Raw genomic sequence first — 13,172 nt, 5'->3', positions numbered from 1 at the left:
GGAATGGCTGATGAGGTCGCCGAGGAGAGGGAGGAAGTGATGGAGCATCCATGTCGGCCTCTAAATCTTCAGTCGGTGATGGCGGAGATCGGGACAGGAGCTCCGCCACGTTGGCCAGGATGACCTTTAGACTCTCGTCTCTTCCTGGGCGCAGTTTAGCAGACGAGGGGGGAGGTGCTGAATCCCATTTAGGAAGGTAGAACATGGCCTGAAGTTCAATATCTTCATCAGTCTTGGTAATCAACTGTGATAGATTGTCTATATTTACAGGCTCGCCAACTGTGTGCTCTGACTTGATGACATTCTCATTAATAAAGACACAGTCATCATCCATATCAGCTTCTGGACAGTCATTGATTGAGGGACGAGGACAGATTGCCTCAGGTCCTGGGTGCTCTGTGATGTTATCACAAGGAAGTCTTTGTTTTGTCGCGGAAACGTGTGTATTTTCCCTCTCTGCTTCCTCATCAATGCATTCCAGATCAGACAACACTGAGTGCCGTGGTTTGGATTTGTTGTTGGTACTTTTGGTGCAGGTCTTGGTGCTCTGCTGTTTCTTCTGTCTGTTCTTCACATGGCCAACCTCTTTGTGGAGGTAGGGAAGAAGCTCCTGTTCGTATCGACATTCCCCCTAAACACAAACATAAACACACACAAACACACAAACAGAAGAGTTGTATAAGAAGACTCTGAAGGAGAACCAAAGTCAAGGAGCTGTAATCAGCCTCTGGACCAACACTTGTGACCCTCAGGAAGGCAAATTCACCAATCAAACAGCTTGTCAGTTCATACAGTAATCTAATCAAGAAGTGTCCTATGAAGAGATGTCACATTGCAGCCACATGTGGAGCACATACGAGAGCCTGACGTAACATTTCAGATTTATTTGTTTTTCTAAAATATCCAGAACGACAGATAAATAAACAGAATAATTTTAAAGAACAAATACCACTATAAATCATTTGTTTCTTGTTGTTTCATATGCACAAGCAGCATCGTAATCATCCCACAGCGGTTATCTGTGCAAACCACATGAAGTGGAAGTGATTCATCTATAGTGGTATCCTGCCTGGGCCGACAGGGTGCCATCGAACCGGTGACCAGCAGGATGAAGATGCTCAGTGAGTATAAAAGACAGAAGTCTAATGTGGAGTGAGAAAAGGCCTGAGTGTGTATGGAGAGATAAATATGAGTTTCTCCTATAAAGAGTGCAATAAAACTGGATGAGAGGACGCTTTAAGTCACTGCATTAAACAAGCTTTACGCTTAATAGAGTGGGAATGATCTGAATGGGGACAAATGGCCCCAAGCATTGCTAAAAATGGGGAACTGTGCATTAAAGACCTTCCTATGGTGAGATAGGTCATAGCTCACATGAAAAAGTGCCTGTTTCCGCACTTATAAAACTGAAAATGTGAATTTGTGCAGGCCACTAAGCTTCATGCATGCCACTTGCACAGGCCACACTTTTGATCCATATAGAGTTGGTAAAACCCTGCTGTGTCTTTACACTCACAGGTCACTAAGTGTAGATGAACTGTATGGTGTCGACTGCCCACTGTTCCACCTATTCCACTCAATGTCAAGCATTTACTGTAAAACTTTTTTTTATATTAGACGCGCTTTAAACACCAAATCAAACGTGTAGGTATCTTTAAAATAAAACCATTTCTGTCTGCCACTGACCTGGGGGCCAAAATGTCATTCTGTCTTGATTTTTTTAACTCTCTATACTCAGCACTCAGTAAAAAAGCACTAAATTGTCACGACAAGCCTTTTCACTGGAACTACAAAAAGGAATGACACCAACCTTTGTTTCCGATGATTGCAATTTACGTACAAGGACGTAGTATAAATTTTCTACCAAGGCTGACTGGATTTGTCATCATGGCACTGAAACTGTAGAATGAACCCACACTGCTACTTTTGTACTTTCTTTTATATGTCAACTAAAAACTCACCATGTTAAACTGAAGTCACTTATGAAACGATCACTTATTTATTCTATTCCACTTCTGGGGTTTTCTGGTTATATTTTAAAAATACAACAAGAGATAGACATAGATTTTTTTTCTCACAAATGTATATCTATTTTTTCCCTGCTTATGGTGGCCCTAATACTAAGAGTCTACAGCAGGGCTGCCAGACTTGGGCCCGTGGGCCAAAGCTGACCTGCCATAAGGTTTGATTTGGACCTCCAGATGTTTATGTTTATGTTAATATTAAATTGCTGTTTTATTTATTAAGAGGTAAAAAATGCTTCAAATAAGCAGGATTCCTAATAATTTATCATAATCTGAGCAGAGTGGGCAGAGTCACAATTTGCACAGGAAGTCAGTCAATTAAGGGGACTTGGGATCAATTTTGCATTTTAATAATACAATACAATAAAATAGATGTTTGCTTTTGGCCCATGACCCACTATTACGTTTCAGTTTTGGCCCTCCAAGGGGAAAAGTTTGGGCACCCCTGGTCTACAGACATGCAAGCAGCTCTGTGAGACTACAGAGGCACAGGGGTGCTTTGAGCTAAATGTGTGCAGGCTCACAATGGTAATGTGCTGATGTTTAGTAGGTGTCTATAAATTACACCTGAGGTTGATGGGAATGTCATTAGTTTTGTACGCATTTAGTCACAAACCAAAGTACTATACAAAATAAAATTTTGACCTGTTGGTGGCGCTAGATAAAAAGTTAAAATATCAAAGTGATTACAATTCACCCTGAGGGGGGCATGAATGTCTGTACACACTTTCCTGACAATCCATCCGATAGCTGTTGAGATATTTCAGTCTGGTTGTCGGTTTGACATTTTGAAAGCAACAAGGATGTTTACTGATTCTTTTTAAAATATTTTATTTACTTCTAATTAATTGTACAGCTGAACTGGACTCATTAGGTGGTTTTGTAAGATTGAGTAATCACAGGAAAAGTGTTCCTGTCCTCATTATGTGGCATGAACTGAATGAGCTAAAACATGAGACAAGAAGTGTTGATCAGCAGGTTTCTACTTTATGAGCTGGTGCCGGTATGAAGCGTAGTGTGTCATCAGTCAGTTTTTATTGTTCACTTGTTCACTCGTCTATCACACTTCTAATCAGCGTGCTATTGTGGTCCGCTTGCCAACATACTTAAGAGAAAAAAGCTTTTGCAATGTTCAGCATGTAGCAGAGGGATACAGAAAAAGGTCAGTGAACACTGTATGTGAGTTTTTGTTATTGAGGCTTTCCACTGAAAAAATTTAATCTAATTGGTCCGGAACTGAAGACAATGCAAATACTTTAAATGGCGTTTCCCTGTTGAAAAACAAACAAACAACAGGAGCTGACGAAGATTAATGTCATCGAATCATGTTACAACAAAATCTGATGGAAAAGAAAACTATTTAACAGTTATTATATTTTAAAAACTAACACATTCTACTGGAAATATGGCTGATATGTAAATAAATAAGGGAGACATTAAAAAAAAAGATGAATGTATGTCAAATAAAAGAAAGATGTTCTTAAATATGTGTTTCTAAATTTAGGTGTGGATGAAAAAGAGTCTGCAAGTTATAAAGCAGGAGATTAATAATTATTGAGTGAGAAGATTTTATATTTTGTTTATATTTTCTATTTCTATATCAGTTTTTTCAGGGTGGAGCACACTATTAATGGAATGAAAAATACATTTTAAATGGCTTTTTAAATTTTTTTTTATTCAGTACATTATCGATCGCTTAAAGTTTCAATCAGCATTTTTTAACCATTTAAATTACTGGCATTCACATATAATATTTACGAATAAAAATATCAGAAAAATTGTGGTTTTCTTAGCTGATCACAACAGACCTGTTTCCAGCTGTATTTAGATTTTGAACATAATTTAAAAATGCATTATTTACTAATCATTTTGCCATGTAAATTACTGGCATTCACATATAAAATTAAAGTTTTGAATCCAGAACAACAATTTAAACAATTAAAAAATTTCATTATTTATAATTTTAAGTCCCAATCAATATTTTCTCACCATTTAAAAGACTGGATACTCGCATATAAAATTTAAAGATTTGGATTTCTCAGTTTCATAATCATCATAATCAAAAATCATAATAAATAAAAATATAGGTCTGTTTATGTATGTGTTTACATTTTACTAATTCACTTTTAAAAATATATTTATTAATACTTTAAAATCCCAATTAATCAAAAAGTAAATTACTATAATAATCACACAAAATTAGATCTATTCTAAAACAAATTAGGGTACTATTTATGTCTTGTAGGTTTAAACCTGTGTTTACAATAATTACAAAAGTAAACAAGGTTTTAACAGTATAATAAAATATAAATTCCCATTCATTCATTCTCTGCATTTGACCCATCTGAAGTACTGGGAGCAGTGGGCAGCCCATGTTCCGTGCCAGCGAACCAACTCCAGTAACAGTAATAGTCAATCAGTTTTGGAGAGATAGCAGTTTCTACAGGTGTAAATAATAAAACAAATGATTTCAGTGAGTCCTAGTGTTGTGCATGCTGGCTCTCCGTCACACTGTCATAACTTACTGGGAAACTTGAATAGAACGTTTGTTAATTTTACTGCGTACACCTGGGCCTTTTCACCTGTGAGACGGGTTATCAAGTAAAACTGAAATCACAGCTACGACAAGCATACATGAAGAACAGGTCTCAACAGAAAGACTGTTTACTAACATAACATGAACTCGTAGTGTAACTTTACTGCAGTTAGTGTTATTGTAATATTCTAAGAGTACAGCCATAAATCAGAGAAGTAAATCGTTTATTTTTTTTTTTTTTAGGGTAATCCATCTTATACAAATCCTTAAAACTCCTGTATCCCTCGGACACAGCTTTGCTCATAGCTGTCCACTTTGCACAAAGACCAAGGCCACAGCACGTCCTTTAAACGTCACAATCCTTATGGAAAATGGAACAAAGGCTTTTAGGTATTCAAGGATTCAGTCGCACTGGGCACTGAGGGAATGTCTCATCATTTTCCTCCTTCAGAGATACATTTTAAAATCTCCTTTCTTGTGAGTTTTACCACCTCTTCTCGGCACACTCGAAATTGATTCACACAGGATTACCGTAACCCCTGGCGCACAATTAATTATGGATCAGATTACGGCTCGGGATCTAGAGATACCACAGACTGAAATAAAATTGATGACGAGGGTAAAGAGAGCGCTGCAAAGGCTGGAAGGGTCAGAGGGTTTGTGTTGTCTCAGACTGCATGATGAAGGAAGCAGCAAAGTGGAAACCCCTCTTTGTTAATCATCTCATTGCACTACAATAACCATACAAATTTGCTGCTCATGAACACACACAAAGAATGCAGCATCCATATTAACCCGGCTGCATGACTTTGTTTCCAAACATGGTACGGCTCAAACCGGTAGAGGCTGATCGACAGACCAACACTCTCAATGTAGGACTTTTACTTGTAATGGAGTATTTTTATGTTTACAGTATGGTATTGTTTCTTTTAATTAATTCAGAATCTGAATAATTCATCCAGAATCTGAATAATTCATCCAACACTGCTGATACAAAAAAGAAAAAGTACATCTGAACACAGATTAAAAAAAAAGGCATGAGAGAGTATGAGGCTTTTAAAAAGCTACTTCTGACGTCAGCCAGTTATAATAGATGTGCAACAACGTCAAGCTTGAACATGTCCAAATGTCGACAATAAGCAAGAATGAAATGTGAGACACAACACTTATACTGGAAGCTCTCAAAAATATGATTTTGTTACCAAAATAAATGTATCATAAGAAATAATAGTGAATAATAAAAAAATATATATATAAATAATAAATAAATATTCTGTCTTCATAGTTTTTTGCAAATTAATAAATTTTTCAAATAAACAACAAAACAAGTCAATCAAACTTAAACTATCCTACATGAAATACCAAATCAAACATACTAATAATCAGTAATATTTGAATAATGACTCTGTAATTTAGTCCCACTTTAATTATTTTTTAAACGGTTTCGTGTTTGTTTGTTTTGTTTGTTTTGCATCTGTTTGATCTCCCGCTCTCCCCTACCGCAGCCTAGTACGCTATACATGTAGGTCATCACAGCCCGGCCTACTTCCAACTTCCTGGCTTTATGTAACAGTTCAGATAAGCGTTACATAATCACAGGAGAGGAGGCCTGCGTGCCTGCCTGCGTCTCCTCGTCATAAAGAGAAAAAAGCAGTGCAAAGAAAGGCACAGCATGGTTTTGAACTTGCCCAGACAGAAAAATTGCCTCAAATAAGACAAATAGCTTTTAGAGTGCAAGGCTGGTCGGTGTGGGCAAGATTTAAAAGATAAAATAAAGTGGGGAATTTCATTTAGGTGCTTCATTTTTTGCCTTCCCTCTGATGTTTCTGGAGCAAAGGGTCAGAAGGCCTCTCTGCAAATTCAGGCCAAGAAAGTAAGCCATGGCTGACGTTATCTCTCCCAGAGTGAAGATGAGCGTAGAGCAACAGCAACAGGCTGCTTGTGTGTCAACGGAAACACATCTGTTTGCACAAAGCGTGGATGTCTACTGTATGTGGGCTGTAAATAATGAAATTCATCATCACAACAGTAAAATTGTTTTTGATGGTAAATTTGTGAAATTAAAGGGGAAACACTGCAACACTGGGCTGCACAAATATGTTTTATGAACATGTTTAAAATTTTGTACTGAAAAACATATTTGTGGGTTAGGAAAAATGGAAATAAACAAAAACAGACTTGCTTATTTAATCAAAAAAAAAAAAAATCCTAGAAATGTTTTATAAATTATAATCTAATTAACTCCAGACGTTTTGTTTTTGGCCCCATTTGTTTGTCTGAAAACTGATTTTAATTTCATTTGGAGGAAAGTTAAACTATGGCTCATGTTTTTTTCTTTTTGCCAGATCCGGATCCAGGTTTGGTCTATGTTTGTCTATTTATTTACTACAGCACTCACTTGAATGGAATTATTTATGCACAACATGATGCAGACCTAGATTAAACATGTCTAAACAGTTACAATGATTAAAATAACAGATGAAATTATCCAACAGTAATAGTAGCTTTACCTCCACAGCAACAACAAAAAAATGCATCACTAATATATAGTGTATAACATACAACACTGACAAAGATCATTGTGCTTGTTTTGATACTTAAAGTAAATTTTTAGGATAAAAAAAAAAAGATTAACTAAGTACAATTATGACTGTAGGACTACTTATGAAAGTAAAAAGATCTGAATACTTCTACCACCATTGCTTAAAGGAGGTACAGTACTATATGTCATCTCTGAGTGCTGTAAAGTGTTAGGGGATAATTTACTGTATATGAAATAAACATGCAGCTTCACCTGCTAAAGGTAGGTAGGTAGGTAGGTAGATAGGTAGGTAGATTGGTTGGTATTTAATTGATCCTCGAAGTTGAAATGAAGGCTTTACAGCCGAACCACTGCACTAATTAGGGTTCAGGTTTATGTAATTTGTGTTCCACATACTGTTTTGTTTGTTTTTACTTTTGGAGACTTCATAATGTCATACATGGCAGTTTCTACAGGTGTAGTTTTTTTTGTTTTTTGTTTTTTCACATTTGGGTCAGGTCAATAGTTTGAACTGACGTTATCCTTTGTCTGCTGGGGTACCTCATGACCTGAATTCATCCTGGAGGTGTGTGAGACATTAGCTGCCATCTTGTGCTATAATCCAGTTTTGTTTTTACAGGTGGGATAATTCTTTCCTTCCCATGTATGGTCAAAACTTACAATGCGGGAGGGGGTAATAAGAGCCCACTTGTTAGTTTTAGCCAATAGTCAGTTTTATCGTAATCTCTGACCCAATTTCAAGGATTTGGACAAATTCAGGGGTGTTATCGATGGCATAATCTTATAAAATGGCAGATGGTTAGAGCAGGAGGCCTGGAACACTCTTAGAACAGATATTTGGAAGTGATAAGGTGTGCAATAGGAGGGGGGATTGGCAAAATGTAAACAAGGTCAAAAAGAGAGTAATGGGAGTAGTTAAATTACGTGTCTGATACTGCTTGTTAAACCACATCGTAGCGACAGTGCAGTTTGAAACATTCTGTACAACTGTTTTGTGACTAGTTCTAATAGATCTAATGACCTCGGTGATATGACTGATCCTTTCAAGCTACCAGAAAAACAAGATTTGCTACCAATTAGCAGCTTAGACTATGACCTACGCTATGCTACTAGGTCAGGAAAGAGTGACATCAAAGTCTAATCTAATTTGAGAGGAATAATAAAAGAGGAGAAACAGCCCGGACAACTACTGTTGATTCTAAATGAATTTAAAAAAAAAAAAAAACAACACAAAGTAAATAAACCAACACAGTAAAACCACAATTACACCATAGAGCCTGTTTATAATGCCAGGAATTTGCCTTCCAGGTCAAAGCCATGAATGTAGTAACTCACAATCGCGTGTTTGCATGCGACTCAGCTGACTCCCTTCAGCCTGCTAAATTTATAAAGTTTGCTCTTCTCTCGCATAAACACACAATACTGTCTCTCTTTTATGAAACGAGGCAACGTTCATGTAAGATGTTTGAGGTTCAGTTTTCCTTCTTCATGCAAGAGATTGGGACTACATTAGATCAGAGATTTGCCTCAGAGAATCAATACACAGCATTATTATCATACATTAACACCCTGTTCTCACCTCATTTTCCTCTCTCATGCCGTCTATGAGCTCCATCACCTTAATGAAGTGGTGGCAGCGGAGGGAATGATTAACAACATGGGTAGGAAGTGCTTTATGCTGCCAGTGTCTCCATTCCCACAAAGACAGCTCTCTGGATGGTGGTCCGCTTTTAGAAAATTCCTCCTTTGGGACATAAAATTACATGAATATATAAAAAAAAAATAATAAAAATAAATTATAATAAATAGTAACATAGTAACACTATATTCAACCAGTAAAGAAAAAAGACACAGGAAGGAATATAGCAAGGTTCATATTATTTTTTTTACACATAACTAAGCCACCTGAAATCACAGAAACTGTCAAAAACAGGAGCCAGTGCAGAATTGCACTAAGATGCTGTACCATTAATGACTCCAAATATATATTCTTATGATCGATAGAGATCAATTCAAAATATCTAAAGTTTCATTTTTACTATCATTTTTTTCTGCAAAATGTTATGGAGTCAGTTAATCAGTTTTATTAAAAGATATTACAGTTTTAATGCTTGACTGACAGGAGTCTTAGTCAATCATTCCAGTAACTTCTTTGTAAACTATATAATATATATCATTATTATAATAATATGATATTATATATCATTATCTTTTAATGGATTATTTCCTTATTAAATGTGTACAGTATACCGGCCTCAAAATGGGCACTTTATCTTTATTTACATTGTCTTCCACTGTCTGGTACTTTTCAGACCTGCACAAGAAACAAAGACAGGAAAAAGAAAAAAACCTGAGGTGGTAGATCACTGGGTAGGGACATGAAGTGTGACTGTTTCAGGGTTGGATGAGCTTCATCCTCCTCCAGCCTCATGGTGGACGTCCAGAGGGAATATTCAGTGCTGCTCAGAAACCCATCCGACGTTGCACCGCCCTGCCGAACTACCACATCAGACAGACACAAACTCAGAAATCCAGTTTCTTTAATAAAGGAATCTCCAGTTTGAATAACCACAATCTCCTCCTGCTACATCACTCACTTAGGTTTTGAGGGTGGATGAGTGAGGCCCGTCCCTCAGAGTGGGATCGTCGACCCTTGACAGACCGCCTGCTGCTCTCCTGGTGGTCAAACTGGCCACAGGTAATGTGCATCTTATGCAGGGTGGGGTTAACCCCCTCGGGCAGCATGCGAGGACTGCTGGGATACATGTGGAACCCGTTTCTGTTGCCGATAATAGACTTGTACACACTGCGCTTGTTGCTCTGGCTCTGGTTGTACGTCTGAGGAACACAAAGGTTAAAAGTTTGGTATAAGGGGTTTTTATGGATCCGTGTGGGCTTAATCAGCTCTGAAAAAGCATCAAACCTTTAGTTTGAGGGTCCATGGCTCAACACTCACCTTCTCCTCGCGTCCCTCAGCCAGGATGACAACAATTCGTCCCTGCCGCTTACGTCCAGTACGTCCCATTCGCTGCACCAGGCGGATGGGGTTCTTCTGGGCATCGAAGCAAACAATGAGGTCCACCTCTCCGATATCCAGCCCCTCCTCCCCCACACAGGTCGACACCAGCGTGTTGAAGCCTCCCTGACGGAACCTGTGCACCACCTATAACACACACATGGACAGCATAAACCCAGCTATACACAGTAAAAGTATTCAAATCTGTACCTTTATCTAAACTCATGTGTATGGTATGTGAATATCTGTGCTAGCTCCTTAAATTGAAGCCGATGTGTGCAGGACACACTGTACATTTACATCATGAATACTGCATTATCATTTAGAGGAAATGGCACAGACTGTCTGCAGAGTAATTTCAGTGCAAGGCAACCAGCAGTTAAATCAATGCAACGGCCGCCACACCCTTTTTTGTTGTTTGTTTTACAAGGTACACTTCTACAGTGCCATAAATGACAGCATTCAGCTTGAAAATATCCCCAACAAGGACAAAGAGAGACAGAAGTTTAAATTAAATCCTCAGATGAAGGATGAACAGTAGACTCTTTACTCTCTGTAAAAGGATTGTGACATATATACAAATAGTATTCTAATTTCTTCTCTCACACCACTGACCGCCCTCTTATCGCCTACCACATTAATGAGCAAGCTCACAATACTACTCACACTACGTAGGTAATGTAATATTAATATTGAATATTAATACAATCATAAAGTCTTGAGTGTTTGTGTTCTATTCAAGTTTTCTGTACTTCAGACTTTATACTCAACTTTAGTAAGTTCAATTCATCATCATTTATCATTTATGTAATTCATTTTTTAAGTTTAAATTTAAGTTTTGACACTCTCCCCTTTAAGGCACATTTTCAGCTTGATGTAGGTTTTTAATAAGCTTTTCTTCACAATTTTGCAATCATATTCCCTTTTTATATTTCTTAATTTACTATATATTCCTGATCTTACTGTAAATCTGCCCTTTGATAAATAAAAAAAGGCATATAGTTTGTACCTCCAGTTGCTCCTTTTGGGTGAAGCCTTTGACTCCCTTCCCTGCTGAGGCCTGGCCCATAAAGGTCATGACCCTTATCAGAGGAGCATGACGGTTCAACATTGCTGCAATCTCCTGTACGCTCTCACGGAACGATGAAAAGATCATCACACGCGTGCTTACTTCCTGAGGACCTGAACCCGGACATTAATGAGACAGAAGAGAAACAGTAATCATGAGCTTATTTCTTACAGTACTTTAAAAAATAATGTCTCTTTGTTCTGTGAAGTGTAAACATGATCCAAAATCAAAAGATTTTAAACATTGTTTGGACACAATGGCTAAAAACACAATAAGACTCCAATGTTGCATCATTGGAGTCTTGAACTGCTAGATGTTCTCTCTTTGCTGTAGCTAGAACATAAAGAGAATTGTAGATCTCAGCTTGAACAATCATTTCACGTATGAGTCACAGCATAGCACTGCTATAATGAAAAAAATCACCATTATTGCTCTGAGCCCACAGTCTGAAATGCTGCACCACCACTTCCTCCAGTTTCTCCAGTTTGGGGTGACTGTAAATGAACGGCTCATCTGGACCTAGGAGTATTAATCATAAAGGATGTTAGTGTATTTATGTATTCTTTTGCTATATTTTAAAGTACTTCTACTTTTAAAGTAAAATGAGGCATTCTGTTTCTAAATTGGAGAGAAGTGGTATCAAGAAACCTCCCATCAAAATGCCTCATTCAACTACGTAAGAAAGCCTCAGAAATGTGACTGATATGATATGAATGAGTGCTCAGGTACCCGCTGATGGCTTCACAAACATTGCTTCTAGTTTATGGTAAAGGTCCATGAAGGTGGGAGTCCTCTGCAGCTCATTCCTGGCCCTGGACATCTCTGAATCAAACAAAGCATGGAGAGTCAATATAACATGACACATTATTTAGTGTACATACACTGATGGACAATGCTGGGGGTGAGGGGGTGTGGAATTATGTTCTCTAATGCAGCAAAGCCCTTATTATGTGGATAAAGTGCAACTAAATAGACTGAAAGCCTGAGGGTAAGGTAAGTGACCTCTGGATCCGTCCATGATTCCCTGGATGTAAAAGAAGAGCGATCGGAGCCCCATCTGCATCAGCAGCTCGTAGCCATGGTACAGGCTGATACAAAGGGCGAAGTCGCCCTCCAGCATTCCCTGCTGTGGACCCTGTAGAGAGCAGGAGAGCATGTGAGTCCACAAGACCATTGTAAACACTAGTAAGAAATTGATTTAAAAAAAGAAAAAATCTAATTAAATTAAAATAAAAGGTTGTGGGCTTTATGAATATGAACTGTTGCATTAACTACATTTCAAAATACATCAATGCATTACTGTCATTTGCAAATGAAACCTCAGTATCAAAAATAATGCATTAACCTCAATTCTCAATTCTATTATGTAATGTTATGTAATTCACTCCCACTAAATATAAACACTCTGATGCTTCATTCAGGTAGTCATACTTATTCTCACTTGGACAGAAAATCCATACATTTTCCTTCAACTACCAGACAATGCTCTAAAAGAAAATACAGTAAAAATCAAATCATCTAAATGGATCATATTTATAAACAGTCTAGAGCACACTGTGTGATTGATTATTTTCTACAGCCTTGGGCACATCTTTTTGGGGCATGCATATGAACATGGAGCACCAGTGATATCATATAATGTAAAACTTCATTTTATAGCATACATTTGTATTATATAACACAAACAGCACCCAATTTTAAATAAAGCATAGTCCGTGCCTTGATGTGTGGTGGTGGGTTCTTGCGGAACTGGTCCCTGGCGAGGATGAGCTGGTATTTGCCGAGAGTCCGCAGGTCTTTGTGAGCCATCACCCGGTTCTGGACCAGACGAGACATGAATTTCTCCAGCACCTGGCAGGAAGAGTAACAAACTCATTAATAAGCCATTTCCTGTGTTAAGGGATAATGTATCAGACTGACTAGCTAGCATTGTACTGACATAAAGCTGGAATTTGCGTCCACCCAAAAACAAACACACACACACA

At 37.8% G+C, this 13,172-nt stretch overlaps 1 protein-coding gene across 2 annotated transcripts in view; it reads right to left on the bottom strand.

Moving 5' to 3' along the window:
- Nucleotides 1-13,172, bottom strand: part of fancm (FA complementation group M) — a 42,723-nt gene that overhangs the window by 7,174 nt on the left and 22,377 nt on the right. The window contains exons 5-14 of one of the 2 annotated variants that reach the window (XM_035674050.1): nt 12,907-13,038; nt 12,190-12,322; nt 11,917-12,009; nt 11,611-11,706; nt 11,128-11,300; nt 10,059-10,265; nt 9,700-9,940; nt 9,453-9,601; nt 8,682-8,846; nt 1-631 (exon numbers count right to left, since the gene is read on the bottom strand). The exon at nt 1-631 is cut by the window's left edge and continues 1,332 nt beyond it. In XM_035674050.1, the coding sequence (XP_035529943.1) occupies nt 1-631; nt 8,682-8,846; nt 9,453-9,601; nt 9,700-9,940; nt 10,059-10,265; nt 11,128-11,300; nt 11,611-11,706; nt 11,917-12,009; nt 12,190-12,322; nt 12,907-13,038 (2,020 nt within the window). Of the gene's footprint in view, nt 632-8,681; nt 8,847-9,452; nt 9,602-9,699; nt 9,941-10,058; nt 10,266-11,127; nt 11,301-11,610; nt 11,707-11,916; nt 12,010-12,189; nt 12,323-12,906; nt 13,039-13,172 lie in introns of those variants that run through there. The other variant, XM_035674049.1, reaches the window with a different exon arrangement.

Source organism: Morone saxatilis, unplaced genomic scaffold (genome assembly GCF_004916995.1).
Source record: "Morone saxatilis isolate NCDOM2014 unplaced genomic scaffold, NCSU_SB_2.0 Contig3, whole genome shotgun sequence".
NCBI lineage: Eukaryota > Metazoa > Chordata > Actinopteri > Moronidae > Morone > Morone saxatilis.
Note: the sequence above shows the minus strand (reverse complement) of the source record. Positions and strands in the feature narration are given on the sequence as shown.